Source organism: Hylaeus volcanicus, chromosome 2 (assembly GCF_026283585.1).
Source record: "Hylaeus volcanicus isolate JK05 chromosome 2, UHH_iyHylVolc1.0_haploid, whole genome shotgun sequence".
In the NCBI taxonomy this organism is placed as follows: domain Eukaryota; kingdom Metazoa; phylum Arthropoda; class Insecta; order Hymenoptera; family Colletidae; genus Hylaeus; species Hylaeus volcanicus.
Window position 1 is genome coordinate 1,691,033 of NC_071977.1, and position 25,540 is coordinate 1,716,572.

Below are 25,540 nucleotides of genomic sequence, written 5' to 3' on the forward strand. Positions count from 1 at the left end.
ATAAAAATATTAAAATGTTAAATCATTATTGTACTTATTATAATAATGTGAATAAATAAATTATTAATGATGATAAGCTTTACAACATTTTGTATTTACTGAAATTAAATAAATTTTAGTTTATTTAAGTTTCCAGGAAATGTGTGTAAATTGATGTCATTACAGAGAAAATGTAATCTTTCATCTTGTCCTCGTTAATTCTAACAGAACTTCTACTTGAAATAATAACATCCTGCTGAGTTACAGAAACGTGTCTCAGCATGTCCTCAGTTAGTCATCTCATAACTTAAATGAGGTACACAATATTTATTCGTCTACTTAATAAATTAAAATTCGTGCATAGAATTAATTGTTGCTATATGTTATCCTTGTGTAAACGAATTACTATAAAACATTGTACTATTTAATCAATTAAAATGTTACTGCCAAATAAATTAATGAGTGCACTATATTTTGAAATATTCTTATGGAATATTAATTTGGCGGAATGGATAGAGATGCCACAGTTTTCCGACGAAAAAAAAATATACAGGTGGGTATAAATGCGTTACGTTAATGGACATTAAAACAACAATATATAGTAATATTTTTATTACAAAAAATGTTACATTTCTCATTCATAGAATACCTTTCCCAAAGCAAGATCAGTTTTATACATTTTCTCGAACACCTACGGAAAATCAGTTTCCTTATGAATATCAAAACGTAGCTCACGAAGATATGGTCATGGAACAAATAGCGAGTAACGAAAGTACACATGTTTTTTCGAAAATAAAAGATTCTGTCGACGAACCTGCGATTCATGAACATTCTGATGAAGAAGACGCGTTTATAACCGAATCCCAACCATACAACGAGAAGACGTTTTTGCCGACAATGGAGGTAAAGAAAAAAATACTTCAGTTCAAATTAAGAAAATTGTGTTGGAATATATGTATAACTTTTAGGAAGAAGATATAAATGGAGAACACTTTAACGAGACTTTAGGTTCAAATGACGTAGATATTTTGAAGTATTTGCCAGTGGACGTACTTAAAAATGTTCATCAAACTTTAAAATCGCAACCTGCGACTAGCGAGGGAAAAATTTTATTTTTAAGAACATTTAAAAAAACATTAATGACTGAAATAGGTAAGAAAATATTAAGTCAATGAGAGATGATTTCAACATGCAATGTACGAAAGTACCACACAAATATTTACAAGTAACATTTTTGTAGAGTCTCAACTTGCACAGACTATACCGGCTAATCGAGAGAAAAGAGGCACTGATCACTATGATCACAGTTACGATTACCATGAACACGCCACAGGATTCCCTTCCATAGAAGGTGCATTGATGGCTATTTCATTTCTTACCTTTGCAGTATATCTTGTTCGATTAGTCATGGTAATTATGCAAGCAATTATTTGTGACAGATAATATTGTGAATAATGATATACTTCCAATAACAATTTTTTCCAGCTTTTATTCAGAAACATGAATAATTCTGCATCGACTACTGCTGCCCCTACTTTGCTTCTTGGTAGAAGAAAAAAATCTATAAACTTATTCGACGAAGACACGATTAAAATACTTAATAGTGTGGATAATTTTTTCTCACGTTTTCAATAATGACGAAACGACTGACTCTAAAACTAATTAAATAAAAATCTTCATAGTCAAGGAAATCCTCGGTTTGCTCAATTTGATTCATAGTAGTAGATGCTCCTGAGGTTGTGTTTTATATAGCTTATTTTTACAATTTAGATTGCATAGCTGATTGCAATTCAGGTAATAATATCATGTTATAATACGAACCCACTGGTCGTTTTAACGAGAGGCTTCGCAGTTCGGTAAGAATTAATGCCAATCGTATTTTATCAGCTTGGTACATACTCTGTCTTTCACATGGTACTAGAATACCTTGTGCTATGAGATTGCTTATTGTCGTATTAAATAAATCGAGAGATAACGAATACGGATGTTTCCCCCATACATTTCCTTCGAAAAATGCTGCTTCTGCTTGTTTCTGTCCTTCAATCAAAAGTGCTTCTATTGTTATGTAATTCGATATTGATTCCTTCCACTGCAATTGAAAGAAGTAATCATTCATGTATACGTCATAAATGTAAAGTACAGTGAAAATATATTTTTGTTTTACCTCGAACAAGACGAGACACGTAATATATATTACATCTACAAATGGTAACATTACATTATATAAGAGAGAAAGTACTTTTAGGTTGTGTCCCTTTATATACGAGTTATTTTGAATACTTATATAATTTTTTCTTAATAACAAATTTAATGTTTCTTCCCATTCTGATTTCATCATAGATTCATCTTCTATTGCAGGCATTGCAAATTCTGTGCTAAGCAATGTTCTCAGTAATTCGTATCGTTTGAAAGCAGCTCCTATATGTAATATACTAATTATACAAAAGTTCTTTTATAAGGGGTAATGAAAGCGTCAAATGACTTCAACATTACCGATTTCAACACCTTCTACTCCTATTACTAGTGTAACAATAGCTGGTTTTATGAAGAAAGATAAAGTAGGATTTAAGTAAATGGATATATTAACAACTGATACAGCTATTTGCATAGTTTTTTCAGACAGAGTATGTCCTTTAACACGTCCATTGTTCTTTAGCTTTGTTGTTTTGTGTCTTTCTCTAAGTCTTAAATATTTTGATTCATCAAATCCAAGTAATTCTTCATGGGGCTTTAAAGTATTTAATATTTCTTCTTTCACATCACTTGTACTTGCATTGTTTTTATCGCCGAACCTGTATAAAATTTGTCTATAATAACGAATATGATATTAAACTACTTTTTAAAGCAAATCTTACCTTTCTGTATGTACTGTCGCATTGAATACTTGTAACAGATTTTTACACCATAAATAATCGCCGACTAAAGTATCCAATGTGTATGGATCATCAGGCTGTGTTTGACTTCTTTCATTGAACAATAAAGCAATTATATTGAAGGGCATGAGAATTGTATTTTTCTTGTGCGAATCTATTATGGAATAGGCCAATTTCTCAGTGACAGTTGACGATAATTTTGTATATGGCGACAATACTTTTGTTTTACGATACTCCATACTCAAAAAATGACATGCAGAGATAGGTTCACCAATGTTAAAAAAGATGCGGCCGTAACCACAAGGTTTTTGTAAAATAGACAGAGATTGAAAGAGTCCAGTAGTAGATTCTTTTGGTTTTGGCACTCCCAAAAGTTCATATGCAAATAATAATTCTTCTGGTGGTCGCTCATAGTTTATACTTATAGGTACAAAATGTATATCAGGTACACTACCCTCTAATAAACTTTCTAGGATAGTTGAAAGAAGACCTTAAAACAAAAACAATCTTTACATTATAATCATATCAACTGATGTTTATAATGTTATATTAAAGTTACTTTTTTTTACATACCAAACTTTGGTACTATGCTCTTCAAACTTCTACTTCGTGTACCTTCTATAAAAAATTCAATTGCTCTATCACTGTGCTCCACAAGACACATTACATATGATTGAAATATTCTTTTATACAGTAAGTCAGTAGAAAAGGTACGTCGTATATAAAAAGCTCCTGTTTGCCTTAATAACTCTCCTATTATATACATTTGATAAAAATCCATTCCACTTGCAATATTTGGAAGTGCCATATCATAGGAAAATAAAATATACGACAATAATATAAAATCCAAGTAACTTCTATGAGAAGGTGCAAAAACATATTGCACTTGAGAAATCTGCATTTCCTTTTTTATTCTGTATATTGCACTTTCATTTATATAAATGCTTAAAAAAATTCTTTTAATAACTTTTGTGATAATTACACCTGAAAATCAAAATTGATATATGATTTACACTTATCCTTTTTTAGCAGATCTTTCAATTTAATAGGTAAGATTAATACTAAAGATTTATTTTTTACCTATCCAACGAACAGTAGGCAATCTTGCTTTACTGGCCATTTCATTTGCCATCATACTAGCCTCCTTTACAACTTTGCTTACATCAACCTTGCGTAACTTAGCTAAAGATACAATTGTTAACTTAACTCTTTCATCATTTAGCACAGCTTGAATCATTTGTTGTCTGGAATACTTAGATTCTGGAGGAAGCTTATGCGGTGCCAATGATTCCATAGGTCTAGAAGCCCATAAAATATCACAATCATTTCTTCTAGCAAGCAATAAGTCCACAAATTCTGGGGGTTGTTCCATGTTGAAGATAAAATGATTATAATAATTTCATTAGTCTGCGAAATCGTCAACCACGTACATGTACGTTTCTGAAAAAACAAAACCGAAATAAAGTCCAATGATCAAATTCTGCTAATTTTCAATTTAAATGTCGTTTACTGAAGATTCCTCATAAACCGCGTTACTTTAGCACATATATATATATATATATATGTACATACTCAATCGCGCGTTCATAGGTCACGATGGAGATTTCTTACATATTACAGTGGTGTTTTCTTGTTTTATATAAGTATTCATTAGCAAAAATTATTGTTTAAATTACAATAATATTAGCAAGTAATTGACAGTTTCATCGTCCTAAAAAAAACTGTTGAAATTTTGTATGTAATTAGTCTATTATTCTGTTTCAGAAATATAAAAAGTTATTTTTAGTTACAATTATTTATGCATTTGATAGTAAATTTGTTTAAAAGACAAGAATTAATTTTTTGTAATATACATCGATGTCATAACACATTGACACCGGTGTTGACCGGCATAAATTTAGATCGTGTAAAGTTTACACTGTAACTGTAAACGAATCGTACGTTATTAGTTCGCAATATATCCGCTTGGCGCTACGTACAATTTCTTGGCTTTTATTCTGTCTAGGAGTCGTCTGGACTTGTGATTTTAAATGAGGTATTGCCTTTTTTGAAGTGTTCCTCGCGTGGTTGCGTGTTACAAATACTAACTTAGTGATTATGGGTGGTGAAGAACGCTTAGGGGTGACTACCGGTCAACCAAATCTGTATAAACAAGATCTTTCAAAGCTAGTAAGTAATATCTGTAACGATCTGTCTCCATATTCTGACAAGCATTCGTCGTGTTTCGTATAACCTCAATTCTTACCGTTAGCATACTGTATTGCTTAACGATTGCGTTGATTCGAATGAAAATGTGTACTAATACGTGTCAAGAAATGTGATACGGCATCCGAAAGTTTTCTTATCGCTTCTTTTGTTTAGGGATAATTATTAATAACATAACTTTGATTTGTAGCGATTTCATTACGTTCACAGTAATTTATGCATTTTTTTTTTCAATTTAAATTCACTAAATTGTTTTATTGTTCAGGATGTTAGTAAATTGACTGCGTTATCACCCGAAGTTATCAGTAGACAGGCTACGATTAATATTGGTAAATATGATACATGTCATGTTAAAACTTATTTTACAAACAATTAAATGTTATAATTAAATTTTTGTACAGGTACCATTGGTCATGTAGCGCATGGAAAATCTACGATTGTAAAAGCTATATCAGGAGTACAGACTGTTCGTTTTAAAAATGAATTAGAAAGGAACATTACAATTAAACTTGGTAAGTAGTTTGAAGTTTTCATATCACTCTGACTCAACATCTTCTAACTAAGGTTTGCACATTTTTAAAGAATGATAGTATAACATCTTAGTTATTAATTTAACACTTTAAGGTTGAATTAATTTTTTGTATCATTCATCTTATAAATATATTAAAAATTTGTTATTAGAAGATTATAGCTTCATGTACCCAAATACTAATTGGCTAATTAATTAATAACCAAATAGCTGATTATTTAATTTCTAGGACTTTTTATATGCACATTCATCGTTGATATGGATCTGCAAACAAAATAATAGGCTTAAAAACAAAACACAGTTTAAGGATGTGTATTTGCTAAGTATTTTAATAAATCGGTAGATTCTATCGGCACATTCTGTTTTAACTATTAACTTTGTAGTAATTCTAATTTTCTATTCTTTTGAACACTTGAATAAAGACTTTATTCGTATTATATTTGTAGGGAAATAAGATTTGAAGAATTTTATTTACCTTTTGACGTATAGGTGGCGCGTTGAGTATTATCCAACGGTCGCCATTTTGTAGAATAAATGTTTTCTCAGATCGCGGGTATCCAAGATCGTTTCGTAACTGAAAAAGTATTTAATCAATTATAAAATCATGCTTATTCTGTACCTTATGTAGCCATTCTAAATCTACACTTTTATTTCCTTTCTTGGTGTTAATAGTAACAACAACATGCTTCCGTTATTTTCGTTTGAATGATTTCACGTTATTTTTTATATTAGTATAATATTGTTTATAACAATGAACAAATTTTCAAAATGGATTTTATTTATTTTGTTTTTATGATTTTTTTTATAAATGTATACGTCTGTGGATTAATATGTACAAAAAAATTGTTTCGTAAATTAAGTGGGGTTAGATATATTTATTAGCAAGTAATAATTTAACTTTTGGTTCACTATTTTTTATCTGTCATTGATTTATTTTGATTGTCATTCTTTATTGCTATTGATATGCAATTGATTAATAAATATGTTCTAGATACTACATGAAAAAAAGTCATTGCATATGAATTTGAGAAATTAAAATCTATTGATTAAAGCATACCTTAATATTTTGTTTAAAAATCGCGAAAGTTTTAAAGAAGACTGAAAAAAGAAGTGTTTTTTCGATAAAGAGCTATGCATGTAAGTATAATGCTATTTATATTATAAATTAAAACTTAAATAAAGGTAAGTATTGTTATATATGTTAAAGAATTTCTTAGCTGCTTATGATTGACTTTTCCTGCATATACATATTAAGCATTTGCTGTATTAATTTTTACAATTAAGTGTGAATGTACTATATAATAATATTTGTTTTGTACTTGTTTTAAAAGTAATAAAGTATACAATTTTTTTATATTGAAGTTAACACGAATTTCATTTGTTGGAATCCCGAAATTAATATTTTTAAACACATACTTTTGTGATAGCTCTCCAGTGTTCACTTTGAATCTAGCCTTGAATTTAGTAATTTTTAAACAACAATTATCCATTCAATCGCATAGAACTTGTTTTTAAGGTGTGCTTTAGTCAATTAATATTTCTGTATTTCTAAGGATGTGTTAAATATGCATATTGTATAAATTAAACACGAGGGATATAACTTCACCATTTTATACGAGGCACCTTCCTTTGCACAAAAGTTCTATGAATTGTATCGATTGCCTCGTAATATCACCACTTGCACATCTCTCTTAGTAAACAAAACAGAAGAATGAAGAGGATTTGAGGGATTTTCAGAGTACAAGGTGATTCATTAATGCTAAGAAAAAAGAGAGGCACGATAATACACGTTAAACGAAATATGGGAAAATATGACTGAAGAGAATGACATCCTTTAAATGTTTGGCATTACAGACGCTCGTGCAGTGGAGGATACCAAAGGGAACCAAGAAGACACTCTTGGCTACGTGAGAAAAATGTCTTCTACACATGACAAAAGACCAGCTTCTCCAGGAAACATTCAGCCATCCGCCAAACAACCGAAGCGCGAACAGATATTAATATCTTCCTCTGGAGATATTAATAAGGATGGTACTGTTAATTCGTCGGCAAGAAATTTAAGTAACATCTTTTTCAACCGAGAAGTTGAACAAGTCACAAATGCGAGTGGAAGAAGAAGAGACTCGCGTCTTTCTGAGAATAGAGAACCTGGCACAGAAAATAAAAGACTGAATATATTAAATATTAATAATAGTACTAGTACCGATGATAAAGACGATAGCGATATAGAAAAATTACAGTTAAAGAACGATTTAAAACATATTCAGTTAAAAGAATTGAGGATTATATTGAAGGATATGAAATACGATACCAAAAATAGAACGAATACATCGTCGTCAGGAAACGATTTATGGGAAGTAGAGAAGATTCTTGGAAAAAAAGAGAAAGATGGGATGATAAATTATTTAATTAAGTGGAAAAATTGGGGCCCGGAGTACAATAGCTGGGAACCAATGTCGAATTTGGTACATTGCACGGATATATTAGAAGATTTTGAGAGAGAGAGATTGAAATTGCTCAATAGTTTCAAGAAAAGGGCGAACTTTTATCCGAACAATCAAGACATCGAGGAATTCTTAAGGGAACTTAGATACAAGGGGAAAATGATAACGTCGATCTCGACAGAGCACAATCAATTATTTACCTCTATGAGAAATTTCTTGAAACAAAAATTTGTTAAAAATAATAAATTGCGACTTATACAAGACGGTATCCTTTGTATGTTGATCTGTGATTTGAGAAGAAAACAGTTGGACACGTTGAATGCCTGGGAAAACGAAATGAACAGTATCACTAAAGGTAAACCGTTAATACGGGTTGAAAACGAAGTAGATCTAGAAGAAGCACCTCAAGATTTTTATTACATAGACGAATATTTGCCTGGCGCTGGAGTGATAATACCTGATGATCCACCTATCGGTTGCGAATGCAAGACTCTATGCAACTCTAAAGCAAAATGCTGCTTTACTCAGTACGGCGGATTCTGTCCCTACACTACGACATCGAAGATAAGAGTTCCACCCGGGACACCAATTTACGAATGCAACAAACGATGTACTTGCGACATGAATTGCGTGAATCGAGTGGTCCAACGTGGCACCGAGATGCAACTCTGTATTTTTAGAACTACCAACGGTAGAGGTTGGGGTGTAAAAACTTTGCAAGCGATCAAAAGGGGTTCCTTTGTAACGCAATACGTTGGGGAAGTGATTACGAACGAAGAAGCGGATAAACGTGGCAAAGAATACGATGCTGCCGGTAGAACTTACCTCTTCGATTTAGATTATAATGAGACTGAAGAACAGTGTCCTTACACTGTCGACGCTGCGATGTATGGCAACGTCTCTCACTTCATTAATCATTCCTGCGATCCAAATTTAGCGGTCTACGCTATTTGGATCAATTGTCTTGATCCTAATCTCCCTAAACTCGCTTTATTCGCGACCAGAGATATCAAAAGGAACGAAGAGATCACTTTTGATTACATGTGCCAATCTTCGAAAAATAGCGACAATTCTATAAGACAAGATGTATCGATAACGGAGGATTTAAATACCATTATCACAGAAAAAGATTTCGAGATACGACCAGACACGCCGGAATCCGATTTGTCGAATAACAAGACTTTATGTAAATGCGGGGCTCAAAATTGTAGACGATATTTATTTTGAATTTGAATTTTCAAGATCGTTACATTATATTAGTATTACATAAAGTTATGCAAATACTGACTTAAGTTTTAGCTGTTTTAATAATCCTGTTTGAGAATTACGTACGTTTCGCAGGAGTAAAACCAATCTATTTGGTACTAAAATCAAAGTCTACATTTATAATTTATTGTTCACTCTAGTAAACATTATTTTTCTTTTACATTATGTTTAAATTACGTCAGGTAAGTGGATCGAAGTATTTAAGAAAGTATATGAATGCAGATAATGTTACAATGATTGTTGACAAGCACGTGCATTTGTCCAAAGTAATTGTAAAGGAATTGTTAACACATAAATCGGAAATGATATATTTTATGATTTTGCATACGTCACGTCGATGTTTTTTCACGAACTTAATGGCCCAACATGTTCATTCACTTCGATACAAGGTGACTTGCGTTTCACTTAAGTATAAACAATTACTGTGACTCTCTATACATTATAATAATGTTCAGATAAAGGAGATCGATTGTTTGTATAGAAAAACAGTTATGATTTTAGAAGAGAACAATTATTTTTGTTAAACGAATTAAATATTATCTGTTAGACTAACGTGACAACGAATAGAGGTGCAATTACAGTGGCTTACATAATTGATTAAGTTTTTTAATAAGTATGCGCATTTTGATTTTGACAACAAAAGAAGATATTAGAATAGAAACAGAACTCACTTTACAGTTTTCTTCGAGTATCTTCTTTCAGTATTTGCTCAAGTCGTCTTCCGTTCGTTCTTGCAGAATTCACGAACATAGTAATGTTCGTTACTTAGTCGTTCTATCTATGTTTAATTATATAACATACGTTACCATTTATATAGTCATAAATAATTATGTGGCCTCCGCCAAACTTGAGTGTCAAGTAATCATAATGTAGTGTCTTGTTTACTTTTCAAATTCTTGAAAAAATACATGTGCGTGTGACGCGTGTTGTGATATTTTCTGGAATTTGTAAAACATCCGTTCAATTGTGTGAGTCGCTGTATATTGTACGACTTGTTTGTATATTTTTCAATTTAACAATAGAAACCGTGGATAGTGAGTTTTCAAGATTATTTGTTTTTATACGTGCATCCTCTTTCACTGGTATGCCCTTTTCTGCAGAGAAGTAGTTACATTCTATCTCCTTTGTATTAATGTTTCTGTGAAACTATGATACCGTGTCGTTACGTAAAATTAGCATTTAATTTTTTAGTTCGTCTGATTATGAAATAACATTATTATATTGATACCATGTAGTAGACAATTTTTTAATCAAACGAGACAAAGTGATGCAATTGAACTCGATATAGAAGGACGCTATACGCGTCTTGCTTAAAACTTAACAAAATGTTCGTGTAACAATTTCAGTAAATCTTTAATGTTATGCACGCACACACTCTGCATACTGTATTGTACGTTAAAATTTTCTAACGATCTTTAAACTATAGAAAAATCGAAAGTTAAGAAAATTAATCTTGAAGATTTATTATTCTCCTATAAATCAATCAAGTTATACCGAAGTTAGGCAGTAGTTCTACAATTTTGTACCTTTGTTTTGCTAATAGAAAATTGAGTTACTTAGAAGCAAATATTTTAATTTACATTTTTAAATTATTTAAAGTTATACATGTGTATAAGAATATTTGGTGTTCTCTTTATGTACTTGTAATGCACAAATGAATAAATGTTAATTGTTACATCGATAATCGACTTTTTTTTTTTAATGCGATGATATTATTAATATGTAAAATATTAAAACTCGACCTTTCTTTAACTTTCCTCATAGTCCTAGCGAATGTATGTAATCGTTTGATAATTAACACAATTTACTTTTCATAGTTTGTATAAAGTTTTATCAAAATTTTAAAAGTGTATCGATAACAGAATTTACGTCGAAAAAAATTTGTCAACAAATTTATACTTCAGTCGGAGGGTAGAATTCGAAAAATTAAAAAGAGAAAGAAAGAAAAAAGCTGTTCCATTAAAGTAATACAACGAATCTGTTTGAATTTGTTTCAGGGTATGCAAACGCAAAGATTTACAAATGCAATAACGAAAAATGTCCAAGACCAGGATGTTACATATCCGGAGGATCAAGCAAAGATGATTTATTCCCATGTCTGCGCCCAGTTTGCTCCGGACGGTTTGAGCTGGTTCGTCATGTATCCTTCGTTGATTGTCCAGGACACGATATCCTTATGGCAACCATGTTGAACGGCGCAGCAGTCATGGATGCTGCTTTACTTTTAATTGGTACTTAATTGATACAAGTTTTGCTATATCTTTTGTAATATTTTATCCATTGCGATATTACACTGTAGACCGTATTAATATTATTTATTTATAGCTGGCAACGAATCGTGTCCTCAGCCACAAACGTCGGAGCATTTGGCTGCTATCGAAATTATGAAATTAAAACACATTGTAATTCTGCAAAACAAGATAGACTTGGTGAAAGAAGCTCAAGCAAAAGAGCAATACGAACAAATCTTGAAATTCGTCCAAGGTAATATAGCCTTGATAATAGGTTTTCGAATCATTGTTCCATTTTCTCCGATACGTGTTAATAAACAAATAATACTTTTCTTTTGAACAGGTACAGTGGCTGAAGGAGCCCCCGTTATACCAATTTCCGCACAATTAAAATACAATATCGAGGTCTTGTGCGAATACATCACAAAGAAAATTCCAGTACCATTAAGAGATTTCACATCAGAGCCCCGATTAATTGTGATTCGATCATTCGACGTGAATAAGCCTGGCTGCGAAGTAGATGATTTGAAAGGAGGCGTTGCTGGAGGAAGTATTTTAAGAGGAGTATTAAAAGTACGTTAGAAGTATATTTTTTATATATCTTCGTATCGTATACGTTGTAACTTAATACGTTTTTTAGGTGGGCATGGAAATTGAAGTACGACCTGGACTAGTATCGAAAGACAGCGAGGGAAAATTGACTTGTAGACCTATATTTTCACGAATAGTATCATTATTTGCCGAACAAAACGAACTCCAGTTTGCTGTACCGGGTGGTCTTATCGGTAAGTTACGTTACATACATTTAAAAAATATATTAAAGGAAAAAAGAAAGATGTGTATAGTCTTTGTACGATAAATTTTAAGGTGTTGGGACGAAAATCGAACCAACATTGTGCCGAGCGGATCGTTTGGTGGGTCAAATTTTGGGAGCTGTCGGAGCCTTACCAAAAATATTTATTGAACTTGAAATATCATATTATCTCCTTAAACGTTTATTAGGGGTCAGGACAGAGGGCGATAAAAAAGGAGCAAGGGTAAGATTGTTACATGAAAGTATTGCACGTTTTTTATGTTAACAATTTGTAACTGTTAACGATACTATTTGATAATAGGTACCGAAGTTATCGAGAAACGAAGTGCTCTTGGTCAATATCGGGTCGCTAAGTACCGGAGGTCGTGTACTAGCAACTCGCGTCGATTTAGCTAAAATTAGCTTGACGAATCCCGTCTGTACAGAAATCGATGAGAAGATCGCGCTGTCGCGACGCGTTGAGAAACATTGGCGTCTGATTGGATGGGGTCAGATATGCGGAGGACAAACTATAGAACCGGTTATAGATCGAAAATAATTCTACGAATATTACAGAAAAGCTGAAAATCGGTATAAAAAAAAATTGAAAATAATTTCTACAACGAGAAATGTTGCTTGAAATGTTTATAATAAAGTATGAAATACAATTTATGTATATAATGCATTATTCCCTATGATTCTTTCCTATATAATAAATATTCCCTCCGTTACTACCGATGCTCGATTAACTGAAATTGATTCTATAAAATTTGGCATAATTTAAAATAAATACATAATTATAATTAAATATTTTATTTTCGTTACGTTAAATTAGGTATCCATACATATCCCGGTTGAATGTAAGAAATTGACATTGAAACACACGCCAATACTATAGGTGAGTTGTGTGCATCTTGTAGTAAGCGATGCAATTCAATTGGTTGCAAAAATGGATCATCTTGCCTAAAATAGAAACCAAAATACGTTGTGTTCCGTATGACATAAAGATAGTATGCTACTAACAGAAATTAGTTACCTTATTACAACTACTCGGTAGAGTGGAGGACCAGGATTTGCTTTTCTATAATTTTGAGTATTAGAATAAACATTATACGATATCTTGTATCTACTTTTCTTCCGTCTTACAGTTTTCTCGGGTGCGGACTTAATTATTTTAAGTTTACTAAAAATTTCTTCCAAATTACTCGCATTCTTTGGCCCGATAAGCGGACTCTGTAATTGTCCAACTACTTGTACTTCGTCGCAATCTTCATTCCCGTCTTTTTGCGTATCCTCGTCATCGATAGTAATTGTTTTTTCTTCGCGCCATTTGCTTTTTAATTCTGACCAGGAAGATGCTCCTGGGAGTATTTTGAATGATGGCTGATAAACTTCATCGTTATAATTCGATAATGTATTTGAATTTCTATATTGATTTCGTGGGTAATACCTTTGACGAGGTTCTGAGGGCGATAGGTTTCTAGCTATGCTACAATGAATTGACGTATTTTGTACGATTCTATGGTGATAAAATTTCCTTGGCGGTAATGAATTCTGATGAAAATTATGATAAAACTGGTTTCGACCAAACAAATTTCTCATCATGTTGTTATACACGTTTGGTACTGAAAAATTGTTCATTTGTACAGACATAAATCTATTTTGGTGAATAGCTGCGCTATGATTCTCGAGAGCGACAAACACGTTCTGAAACATAGTATTCCTATGATGCCAAAATGAATTTTGGCTGTATGCAAATGGCATTCTATTATTATACATGTAATTAGTATTGAAGTTTGTATACTGCCCACGTTCCATAGAGAAGTAATTTTGTGTATAAACATTATGTATATTTGTTTCTAAATTTTGATTATATGTAGCAACATGTGTATTTCTTCTGGTGGTATTATTCATAGATACGTCACTGCATTGAAGTACATTTTGACTTATACTGTTATTCGAATTTTCTAAACTTTCTTCAGGTAGCAGTCTTCTGTCTATTTCTTGTGAATTTTTCGAGTGTGCATTTTCGTAATGATAAACAGTTTTATACGGTTTTATTCGATGGGGTATATAACCTCTTGAAGTATTCACTGTAACTGTAGATTGAGATGCAATATTTGGAATTAAATTTAATATGTCCATTCGTGTCATAGGCTGTGGTACTTCTTGAATCTCATCATCTGAAAGCTCTATAACCTAATTAAAAATACAATAATCGTAATACTTTAATTTAGTATTTTAACATTACAAATATCATGATGGAATTATTATTATATATATTACCTCATGTTTCGATTTCTTGCATTGCGATTCCTTGTTAGATGGTGAAGATAGTTTATGTTTACCTAAATTATCTTCAGAATTTTTAATATTAGAATCAAGTATAGCAACATCGGTAGGTAGCGATACTTTGTCAGTTCTTTTGGGTAACAACTTAACGTTTCGTTGTATGCGCGATGATCGCCAATCAGTCATTGAACTATTTCTCTTGATAGGATTATTCACAGGTTCTGTAACAATTTTTATACTACCTAACAAGGTTTCATCTGATATAATTTCTACTTTAGAGTTTCGTTTCCTTTTATCTTGAGGAATTTTTTCTGTCTGTGAATTAGTATCCAATGTCATACAATCCTCTGTATTATTTTTACACTCGACGTTTGCATGTCGAGTTTCATCTTCTACCATGTTCAGCAGATCATCTACAACTTTATATACACCTTCTGATATATCAGCATCACTGTATAAATGAATATTTTCATGATCATTAACATGTTTCTCATCGTGTATATATGTACAATTTTTAGTTTGCTGTTGAGTATCAGACATCCATAGACCATTTTCAGGTTCTATAATGACTTTACGTTTTATGTTAGCAATTTCGTCGTTCTTTACGTTTTTTTCTGAATCATAAATGAAACGTTGTATACGATAACCGTAACGTACTAATTGATTATAAACTCTGTATTCATCTATCGAGCACTCAACATTATCGATTAAAAGTTCATAGGCTTGTTGAATGGACAATGGTACATCATTCCATGTAAGTTCCAAACAGTTCTAAAACAAAATAGTGTCTTACTTTTTCTCTGCCGTGTTAGACAACAATCTAATTCTTGTTATAAATAATATATTTAAACCATATGATAACATACAGCTTCTAAAAGAAATAATGCTTCTTCTGGTATTAAATACAAAGCACCACTTTTATCTAGACCAAAATTTCCCCAATCTTGACCAGAGTGTTTTTTCACTCTAGCTCTTTTTTCCAGTGGCAACCATTCAGCACTGGCTAATTGAGAAATACGATCTACTCTTTCTACAGCTATTAAATTTTTCCTAGCATTTATACCCTTTTCAATCTGCATATTTTGTAACCAAGAGTCATCTGGCTCAAATTGTTTTTTTCCAGTCTTTGGTAGAGTTTTAACCGACCTCTCATATTCATCCCATGCATTGTACTTAATACCTTTATGTTGTAGGAGTTCTTCAGCTCTATAAAATAACAATTGTTAAATTATTTTGAAATTGTTGGTATTAATGACCAACTGTTAAGATATACTAAAATATTGTATGCATAAAGAAAACTTACGTTAATACATTGGTGGCTAACTTTTTCCCCTTTTCTGTCATTCTCTTGCTCTTTTAGCGCAAATTTAAAAAATATTTTGATTCATCCACCTATTTTGTAAATACAAAGGGTCTTGTTACCTGTATCATTAAAAATGCAGTAAATTCTTTGTAAGAACATGTAAATTCATGTAATTAATTTCTACCTTTGATAATTATCTTTAATAGCAACACTTATGGATGACACAAATATTTCTATCTAGTGTAGATTATTATTATTAATTCTATCTGTATATTGAGTTGAACTGCAAGAAACGTACAACAGAACTCCGAAATATGCCGGTAGGAAACATTAAATAAAAGTACATACGTAAAAAGTCAGTGACATTTAAGTACGTAGTACGCGTATTAATAAAATAAAATCATATATATATATATATACATTTTTAAAATAATTTTTATATATACAAATGCCTTAGTTGTGCTTCATCTTGTTCTGTGGTAGGGAATTTATGCGAGGTTAAAATAGTTTATTGGATTAATATGAGTGGCGCCATCGGTGGCAAAATGTTCGAGTTCGTAGTGAAAATAGTTCCCACTGTTTCTGCTAGATGGTGCTATGGTATTAAACGGGTTTTATACTAGTGGCGCCATCAGTGGCAAAACGCGTAAGTTTGTAGTGAAAATAGTTACCGCCCTTGTTACCAGATGGCGCCACTAAATGAAGTACACTGTAAAACCAGATAAATAATTAAACTAGTAGATTGAAATAATATATTGTACAGTTGTGAAGCAGAAAATTGTAATAATTATAGATTTATGAAAAATAATAAATAATTTACTAAAAAGGTGTCGGTGGCGTCATCTAGCAGGAACAATGAAAACTATTTTCACTACAGACTTGAACGGATTGCCACCGATAGCGTTACTGACAAAAGGCTTCGATAATTATTCGTACTTTAACTATTAATAAATTAATAAATTTGACAAATTAACACATACTTTTATCATTTTATTATTTTGCACATTTATTATTTTTATTTAAATTGAAGCTTCGTTTAGGAAAAAGAAGTTTACATTACTTTTAGTAGAAATAATGATTACAGGTTCGCAGTCTGAACTTATAGATCCTGATACATGTGTAAAAGCAGATGAATGTTTAAATAATATATTAAAATAATTAAGTGTAATGTTATAAAGCAAAGAATTGTGGCTTCACTTTGTCATTTGCTTTCTCTTTCGCACATTATTTCAAAATGGCAGCCGCTACGGACGAGCTGAGTAAGTAATCCCGAAAAAAATCAATTAATATTGTTTAAAAATGTTGTTTTTAGTAACGACGTAAACCACGTCGTTAATTATGCTCTAGGCTATTTAATAGAATCGTGTTTACTAATGATTACTACAGTTTTAAAGGTATTATGACCCATTAAAGAAAGTCAGTTGTCATGCCGTGTTGCAGAATGCAACTTCAATTACATCGTTCCTTATTATTTAAGAAATAATTTTGTTCATTTACAAAAGCATGTTACTATCTTGTCATACTTCCAGCGACAATATTTTTGAACACAAAATATATTTCTTAATATGGCTGTCCAACTAACTGATTATTAAGTCATCATATAAAATAGTAAACCACATCCATTGGTATATATTATTTTTTGCTGCAGTAAGAGAGTACTATTTGACTACTGTCAAACCAGATCAATATTCCAGTATTATTTAATGCTTGTGAGTTAATTTATGAATTTGTTCTTTCACATTAGTCTTGCTGGAGAGAGTGTTTCTCCGATTGGGGTCTGCAGAAACCGATGAACAATTACAGACATCTGTCTGTAAATTTTTGCCTCCAGTGTTACTTAAGTTATCCAGTGCACAAGAGGGTGTCAGGAAAAAAGTAATGGAGCTACTAATTCATATAAATAGAAGAGTAAAAAGTAGGCGCCACGTTCAGCTTCCAGTTGAGGCACTTTTATTACAATATCAGGACCCAGCTGCCAGTTCATTTGTGATTGTATGCCATTAATTTAAATTTTTAATTTAAATAATTTTTCATACAATCAGAATTAACTATTACTTTATTAATTGTTACTTTAAACATTTGCAGAATTTTACAATAATATATATAAAACTAGGCTACCCTAGGATGGAAATGGATAAGCAAGCTAAGTTAGTTCCAAGTGTACTGAATGCCATTGAGGGAAAACCATTGTCTCATCAAGATAGGTTTGTAATTAATCAAATTTAGAATTATTGAAACAATCTTACCAAGGCAACTATTATATCTAAACAAATATTTCAGTTTATTACTTATTATTATGCCTGTGTTGGGTCATATTGATGTCCCTATGGATCCAAATAAACGGGCATCTCTCCTTGGTTTGCAAGATAAACCTTATGTAGCAAAACAGTTAATCAATTTCATGCTGGATGTATTATTACTACCATATGGGTAAGGTCATTTTATTTATCTGAAAGTAATTGTGCTAATTTAATACTATAGAAAATTCTTACATTAAATAGGTCGGTAGGGCAAACAGAAAATCAACAACCAGGTCAAACAATTGATTGGTCACAATTTCCTGTACCACCAGGGTTAAGCGAATATGCGTTCAAAAGAGTAATAGGTGAAAATCCACCAACAGCAGAACAGCTTGAACAAACAAAGCTGGGAATTGTCAAATTTCTTGCAGCAGGATTTTTTCCTGATTCAGATATCCTTGTCCATTTGATAGTAGCAGCTGCAGATACTAGATTCAGTGTTGCTAATATGGCAGACTTGGAATTGAAAAAGATTGTTAAGTACGTCTTAGAATGTATTCGTATGCTTTATAACAATTTTTTAAATAGAAAATATTAAATATTTAAACACTTTCTCCATGTAAATTTGCAGTACATTAGATTGGTCTTTGGCTCAGTTAGCTGCTCCGCTTTACACATTATTTTTGGGTACCGACGCTTTAGCAACACAAAAAGAAGTCAAGCCAGAAATGAAGCGACTGCCTGCGAGTATCCGAATTCGTCTAAAACTGTTGCATTATCTTTGCCGTGTAACTAAAGCTGGATTTATTATACCGTCATGCATTCAGGTATGTACTGTAATAAAGTTTCATTACATTTCCCGATATTTAACTTCGAATCGCTTACAGGTAGTTTTCGATTCGCTTTACGGAAAGAATACAAACGCAAAGTTAAAGTCAATGGCATTACAATTTACATCAAATATTGTACAACAGTAAGTATGATATATTATGAGTCTTATTTTTATCGATCAAGATATAACGTACTTAATTCTTTTAGATGTAGCCTTACACCACTACCACACGTGGCTGGTGTTATTTTAGATGGCATGACAAAATTGATTTCCGAGGGATCTGCAGAAAAACGAGAGTCTGGCGTTTGCGCCGAGAATCACAAAGTAATGGCGTACACTGTTATCGGTCAAATGGGACAAAGAATTCCATCGCTGATCAATAAAAATTCAAATTTGTTACGTAATCTATTTGATACGCTCGTGTCGGTAAGTAATTAATGATAAAATACACAATAAGTAGAAGAGATGTACATTTATGTTATTAGAAATTTATATTTTTGAGTCGATTTTTTTGTGGTGTTTTAGACTGAAGGTGATTTACAAAGAGCAGCACGGGACGCGCTAATTTCTGTAACGTCTGCATTTGTACTTAGTAAAGACGATGAAACTAAAATAGCTTTAATGAATGATTTATTATCCAAGTATATCGAATCGCCGGAATCTAACGTCAGGTATGGATGTATTCATTAATCGAATATCATTTACATATTAAAGAATAGTTTATGTTGTATTTCTTATATACGTTATTTTTCTTGAGAATAGATTCGTGGCTATGCATTACGCTGCAAACGTATTCCCTTCCGAAGACGCACCTTCTCGTTATCTTTTGTTGTTAGCATGTGGAGACGATAAACACGAAATTAGTACAGAAGCCATGAAGGTTTTATACAGTGTTTTGAATAAAAACGAGAACGATAAACAGGATAGCAGTCAGGTTTTGTTACCAGATTTTCAAAAACTTGTTATTTACATTTATTCAAAGATGCAGACAAGAATGCCCACTTCTAGCGGCGGAAAAGTGAACGTCGAGAGTAAAGTACTTCCATACAGTATCGCTATTTTTACACAGGTAATTTAACATAGAAATAATATATTGCGAATACGTCATGTTTTCTTTTTTTAATGGAAAGAAAAAGTAATAATTTGTTCTGTTATAGATGATTACTTATCTTCGTATTTGTTTAGCAAACAGTGCTAATGTTACTGTACATAAAGAACCGCTGCAACATCCTTGCGAAAGTACACCGTTAATTGCACGTTATCTAGAAAACCTGTACAAAAATCGACCAGAAACGTTAAACAATTATTTTGATATGATTTTAATACTTAATCATGCTTCTGCAGGTAAGATTTATAATTACAGGTATTAATTATAACTATTCGATGATAATGAACATCATATTACGATGTATCTTATACACTGCAGATCAGTCATCTCTACAAGCTTTATTGGAAGTGATCGGTTCTGTGCCACAGTATGTAACGAAAATTTATGAAAAAGAGCTGTTGTGGCTTCATAATTTACTTGCATCTGTTAAGCCAAATGTAAGGCAATTAGCTGCTAAAATATATGGCATAACAACTGCTCAGCTTTCCACAAATGACTTCGAGGGTCAAATTTCTGAGATTACGAACATCATGAATAAGAAGAACTTGGAAGCACAACACGGAGCATTATTAACCTTAACGTACATGATGGAGAGGAGAATAATTTTTCGAAAAACTAACCCAAATGATGCTTTCTTCAATTTAGATGTTTATATTAATGTTGTGAAAATGATTTGTATGTATACATGTTTCTGTATAATCGCGAAACATCTTTGTATTCTATTTTGAAACAATTTTTTTTAGTCACTTTCCTTCGCGATAATACAACATTGTTAATGGATGCTGCAATTCAAAGCATTGGTATTTTGGGGAAAACATATAGTTTACCATTACCTAACGAGGGCGAAGGTGAACCAAACAAGAAAGCCATTGTCGAAATACTATTTTCCGTCGTGAATAATGTCAAATTAAACACTAAGGTTCATTTACTAGCAAACATTATTTAATTATTTAAACCACATCGTAAGTAGCGTTTGGCGTATAATTTTATCCTTTACAGATTAAAGAAAAAGCTGCTCTCTCATTGGGATATTTGTGCATTGGAGAAGAATTTCCACATACCGAGGAAATTGTGAATAAAATAATTGCAACAGTTAAAGATGTAATTATCGACTTTTATGTAATTAAAATTTTTACCAGTAGATAAATATTTAATTTTTATGTATTGTATAGACGAAAGACATTGAGATGCACTTAATTATGGGAGAAGCATTGGTTTGCTGTGTTCAGGGACAAGCGTCTCCGGAGGGACGGGATGCTTGGACAATATTGTCAAATGAACATAAAGTACCTTACAGTAATGCCAGTACCGAACTTTTGATACGTACGTTGGATGAATTGCTTAGGATATATAAAGATCCCCATCCTAATTTAAGACAGGTATTTATTTAGCAATACGCGTGAAGTTACAGTTTCTTCACTTTCTTTATTACACATATTTTTTAAAAGGCGATCTGTGTGTGGTTATTAGCACTTTTAAAGTATAATATCCAGAGGGAATGTATTAAAGAAAGATTTTCGTCGTTGCACCATGCATTCATGGATTTTCTTTCAGATGACAGCGGTAAGTAGTACGATAATTTTTTATTTTTAAAAGAATGAATTATAGAATGCAATATTATCATTAATGTATGTTACCTTAATTGTAGATATTGTGCAGGACATAGCAGCAAAAGGACTTAGTTTGATACATATTAATAGTACGAAAGAACAAAAAGAATCTTTGGTTTCTAATATACTGGAGCAATTTACGAAAGGGCGTAAAACTGCGCAACAAGTTACACCCGATACAAAATTGTTCGAAGAAGGTCAACTAGGAAAATCTCCAACAAAGTACAATTACATATATCATATTTTGTAACCTAATGTTATTAAGTTATCGATATTCAGTTCAATATGAATACTATTTTGTTTACAGCGGAAATTTATCAACGTATAAGGAAATTTGTTCTCTGGCCACTGAATTACAGAAACCAGATTTAGTATACTATTTTATGCATTTAGCAAATCATAATGCGGTATGGACGTCTAAGAAAGGTGCTGCGTTTGGGTTTGCAGCTATCGCTAAAGTAGCAAACGATGAATTAAATAAGTATTTACCGAGCATAATTCCGCGCTTATACAGATATCAATACGATCCGACCCCTAAAATTCAACAAAGTATGTCGAGTATTTGGCGTGCGATTGTTCCGTCAACGAATAAGGCTGTGAGTAATATTATACGATAAATATTGTCAAGTCCTCTGTTGCACATTGATCACTTACGATATTACCTTGGTAGATTGAGCAATATCATAAAGAAATATTGAGCGACATAACTGAAAATTTAACGAATCACGAATGGAGAGTGCGCATCAGTTGTTGCAATGCGCTTGCGGATCTATTAAGAGCAAACGTTCGTTTTAATCTAGCGGAATGTGCACCTGAATTATGGAAGAAACTATTCCGAGTAATGGATGATATTCACGAGGGTACCCGATTAGCAGCCACAAATACAACTAAAATACTTAGTAAAGTAAGTTATGCGACTCGTAATCTTACGGAACGGTACGAGAATTGTACTCTCGGTTGAACAGCAAAGCAAACAAAATTATTAATTTATTAATGTAGGTTTGTATTCGATACTCTGATGCTTCCTATGGCAAGGAGGGTGAAGAAGTTATACAAGCAGTGTTACCAGTATTACTAGATATTGGGATTGTACATATTTTGAGTACCATAAGATCAGTGTCTCTGCAAACTGTGTCGCAATTAGTCTCGAGAGCTGGTACTTTGCTGAAACCATCTCTAGTCATTTTAATTCCTGCGCTTTTAAGTACAATCGGGGAATCAGAAAATCCTAATGTGTCATATTTAAGTAACATATACTCAGCAACATCGGAGACACGAGAGGCGATCGACAATATTAGAGCTAGTGCTGCCAAAGGCCATTATGCTACTGACACAGTGACGAAAGTGAGTTAGACGTTAAAAAGTTCAAAAGTTTAATTAAACTTTTTTGATGCTTTGTGTTTGTTTGATTACAGTGCATACAGTACATCGACTCAGAAATTTTAAAGGTATTAATGCCAAAAGTCATAGATCTAATCAAATCTAGCGTGGGATTTGGAACAAAAATTAGTTGTTCGCATTTTGTAATTCTTCTAAGTACTCACTTCAAAAAAGAATTGGAACCTTACGCTGGTAAATAAAAGACCACTACGCTATATTTACTTAAAAACATAATAATAAATTTTTTTAATTTATTGTTTATGTAGGTAAACTGTTATCGGCTCTAATGAATGGTCTATCGGATCGCAATTCTATCGTTAGAAAAAATAATGCGTCTGCTATTGGACATATAGTTGGATCAGCGAAAGAATCGAGCCTTGATAAATTATTCAAAACACTTAACACATGGTATACAGAACGAGGTGAGTAACATTTTTGTGAAATTTACGAGCGAAGAATATTTAATCTTACTTAATTTCAAATTCTAGATGATACAACCAAATTAGCTATTGGACAAACATTGCAAGCTATAAACAATTATCATCAGGACATATTAAGAAACTATTCAAATATCGTTATACCGCTTACATTTTTTGCGATGCATATGCATAAAACACGAGGTTTGTAGCGAGGTCATATAATTTAATTAAAAAATAACTTAATATATTAACTTTCAATATTTTGTTAGATAATGAAAATTTGGTTGATTTATGGAATGATTTATGGAACGACATAACACCGGGTACTGAGGCCGGAATTAAGCAAAACGTAGAAACGGTAACGGAACTTTTACGTTCATCTTTGGAATCGTCATCTTGGACTACGAAAGCTCAAGCTGCAAATGCAATCCATACTCTAGCTGAAAAATTAGGCAGCGATATCGATGTAACCATGAGGAATACATTGTTGAAGGTGTTAACGGATAGCTTACGTGGAAGAACTTGGGATGGAAAGGAACGATTATTAAACGCACTTGCTACGTTAGCGTGCAATAGCAAGTACGCATGTAAAAATATAAAAATTCGATATGTTATACTACAACTATATGTACTATAGTATACTTTTCATTTTAGACAAGCTCTTAAAGAGGATTCTGAAACATCTACAGTTATAGTGCAAGTATTGCATCGAGAAAGTAAGAAGGAAGCTTTAGAATACCGTCGTTACGCGTTACAAGCATTTGGCATGGTCTTGCACGCACTGGACATTGATAAATTTAAAGAGGTATATGACATTGCTAATGAAATTTGGACAACGGTATGTACTATCAATAATAAGACCAATACGATCATATTTTGTTCAACATTATTACATAATTATTGTATGCCGTAGTTGCCAAAGAAAGATGAAAACGAATCTTTGATCTTCGATGAGAAAGTAAAGAGGGACGAGAATATTCTAAAATTATACGAGACTGTTTATGGTACACTTGGGAAAGCATGGCCTTCCTGTAAAGAAACTCAAGGTGATTGCATCGTTGTGAATTAGTTATACGAAATATTTGTATTATTTCTTCAGGTTTTTCTTCTTTTTTTTTTTTAGATAAATACTGTGTAGAATTTGTAACCCATTTTGGCACGAAGTTTCCCGTGCAGTCTACACCCATTCAAATATCAATGTTAGCAACGCTTAACCTATTTGTCGATAAACTTGCTTTGCTCAACGTGAACAGTTCTAAATTGTCGATAAAAGAAGAAGAAATGTTAAGTGTGATTTGCGATACACTTAACAAAATACTAAAACAGAGTATAGGTAAGTGTATTTACTTCACTTTTCCTTAGCTGGTTTGTTTCTTTTATTTTTTGTTTTTTTGCAGGTATTTCGTATATCAGAATAAGGAAAGAAGCCTTGAATATAGCTTTATCTCTGGGTAAGAAATTACGCGATACTGGAAATACTAAACAATTTGATCAAATGGCCGAAATATTTCGAGAGGTTATGCCACAATTAACAAAGGATAACGTACCGGAAATTCGAATTAGGCTTATGGATATCAAAGAAATATTTAAACTATGAAGACGCTGAACGATTTTAGTACTATCTAATCGATGTTGTGTACCTTTATGTTGGTAACTGCATTTTCAGTCATTTCAGAATAACAAAAAAGTATAATATCTGGCAATACCTGTTCATTTAATTGTTACATCGTTATAAACGTGGTTAGTATTAACAGTAACAACAAATAATACATTATTTAAATTTCACTTTAGCATTGGTATTTTTTATAATTTCCTATTTTTTTTATATTGTGTTGTAAAGAGATAGGAAAAATATATATATATATTTGTCTCCTTGCGAGTTCTGTGCAAATAATATATTACACAAATTATGTTGTTCCCAAACATTTTTATGTTTAATAATGTTGAAATAGTTGAATTTATTTAAAAACCTTTTCGCACTGACAAGATATACATTTAGAATATCTTTTTCTACCATATTTTCACATAATTCTAGG

The 25,540-nt window shown here is 32.1% G+C and overlaps 6 protein-coding genes across 16 annotated transcripts; 4 read left to right on the plus strand and 2 right to left on the minus strand.

Annotated features, from left to right (window-relative positions):
• Positions 1–156: 156 nt before the first annotated feature.
• Positions 157–1,614, plus strand: LOC128885203 (uncharacterized). Of its 2 annotated transcripts, XM_054139105.1 has the most exons (6): positions 157–295; positions 496–532; positions 624–882; positions 948–1,131; positions 1,220–1,389; positions 1,465–1,614. In XM_054139105.1, the coding sequence occupies exons 2-6, from the start codon at positions 498–500 to the stop codon at positions 1,612–1,614; spliced, it is 798 nt and encodes a 265-aa protein (XP_053995080.1). In that variant the 5' UTR covers positions 157–295; positions 496–497. The 2 variants fall into 2 exon arrangements, with proteins under 2 accessions (XP_053995080.1, XP_053995079.1); XM_054139104.1 differs by having other exon boundaries at positions 279–532.
• On the minus strand, positions 1,603–7,326 carry LOC128885195 (dihydroxyacetone phosphate acyltransferase). 5 transcript variants are annotated; one of them, XM_054139091.1, is made up of 8 exons: positions 7,193–7,326; positions 6,062–6,160; positions 3,933–4,292; positions 3,426–3,836; positions 2,835–3,342; positions 2,473–2,771; positions 2,144–2,397; positions 1,603–2,068 (listed from the first exon to the last, which is right to left on the minus strand). In XM_054139091.1, exons 3-8 carry the CDS (start codon positions 4,222–4,224, stop codon positions 1,739–1,741), a joined length of 2,094 nt encoding a protein of 697 aa, XP_053995066.1. In that variant the 5' UTR covers positions 4,225–4,292; positions 6,062–6,160; positions 7,193–7,326; the 3' UTR covers positions 1,603–1,738. The 5 variants fall into 5 exon arrangements, with proteins under 5 accessions (XP_053995066.1, XP_053995064.1, XP_053995065.1 ...); XM_054139089.1 differs by lacking the exons at positions 6,062–6,160; positions 7,193–7,326 and adding exons at positions 4,425–4,573; positions 4,643–4,746; XM_054139090.1 differs by lacking the exons at positions 6,062–6,160; positions 7,193–7,326 and adding an exon at positions 4,464–4,784.
• Positions 4,850–12,988, plus strand: LOC128885199 (eukaryotic translation initiation factor 2 subunit 3, Y-linked). The gene is made up of 9 exons (XM_054139096.1): positions 4,850–5,021; positions 5,323–5,386; positions 5,459–5,569; positions 11,294–11,527; positions 11,622–11,780; positions 11,871–12,100; positions 12,168–12,312; positions 12,395–12,564; positions 12,643–12,988. Exons 1-9 carry the CDS (start codon positions 4,950–4,952, stop codon positions 12,877–12,879), a joined length of 1,422 nt encoding a protein of 473 aa, XP_053995071.1. The 5' UTR covers positions 4,850–4,949; the 3' UTR covers positions 12,880–12,988.
• LOC128885197 (histone-lysine N-methyltransferase SUV39H2) lies at positions 6,098–10,980 on the plus strand. Of its 2 annotated transcripts, XM_054139092.1 has the most exons (3): positions 6,098–6,168; positions 6,578–6,723; positions 7,441–10,980. In XM_054139092.1, exon 3 carries the CDS (start codon positions 7,503–7,505, stop codon positions 9,255–9,257), a length of 1,755 nt encoding a protein of 584 aa, XP_053995067.1. In that variant the 5' UTR covers positions 6,098–6,168; positions 6,578–6,723; positions 7,441–7,502; the 3' UTR covers positions 9,258–10,980. The 2 variants fall into 2 exon arrangements, with proteins under 2 accessions (XP_053995067.1, XP_053995069.1); XM_054139094.1 differs by lacking the exons at positions 6,098–6,168; positions 6,578–6,723 and adding an exon at positions 7,213–7,331.
• Positions 12,951–16,414, minus strand: LOC128885194 (uncharacterized). Of its 5 annotated transcripts, XM_054139084.1 has the most exons (7): positions 16,264–16,403; positions 16,100–16,198; positions 15,916–16,034; positions 15,479–15,818; positions 14,607–15,383; positions 13,357–14,519; positions 12,951–13,283 (listed from the first exon to the last, which is right to left on the minus strand). In XM_054139084.1, exons 3-7 carry the CDS (start codon positions 15,954–15,956, stop codon positions 13,142–13,144), a joined length of 2,463 nt encoding a protein of 820 aa, XP_053995059.1. In that variant the 5' UTR covers positions 15,957–16,034; positions 16,100–16,198; positions 16,264–16,403; the 3' UTR covers positions 12,951–13,141. The 5 variants fall into 5 exon arrangements, with proteins under 5 accessions (XP_053995059.1, XP_053995058.1, XP_053995057.1 ...); XM_054139083.1 differs by having other exon boundaries at positions 15,916–16,004; positions 16,100–16,414; XM_054139082.1 differs by having other exon boundaries at positions 16,100–16,414.
• A 608-nt stretch (positions 16,415–17,022) lies between these two features.
• LOC128885158 (proteasome adapter and scaffold protein ECM29) lies at positions 17,023–25,380 on the plus strand. The gene is made up of 28 exons (XM_054139019.1): positions 17,023–17,174; positions 17,660–17,907; positions 18,001–18,119; positions 18,196–18,345; positions 18,417–18,695; positions 18,787–18,982; positions 19,043–19,128; positions 19,194–19,413; positions 19,513–19,658; positions 19,750–20,056; positions 20,145–20,331; positions 20,414–20,770; positions 20,839–21,014; positions 21,095–21,196; positions 21,268–21,474; positions 21,544–21,658; positions 21,744–21,927; positions 22,013–22,301; positions 22,376–22,609; positions 22,705–23,049; positions 23,121–23,277; positions 23,352–23,507; positions 23,574–23,705; positions 23,774–24,083; positions 24,159–24,342; positions 24,418–24,550; positions 24,628–24,837; positions 24,902–25,380. Exons 1-28 carry the CDS (start codon positions 17,150–17,152, stop codon positions 25,099–25,101), a joined length of 5,454 nt encoding a protein of 1,817 aa, XP_053994994.1. The 5' UTR covers positions 17,023–17,149; the 3' UTR covers positions 25,102–25,380.
• Positions 25,381–25,540: the final 160 nt, after the last annotated feature.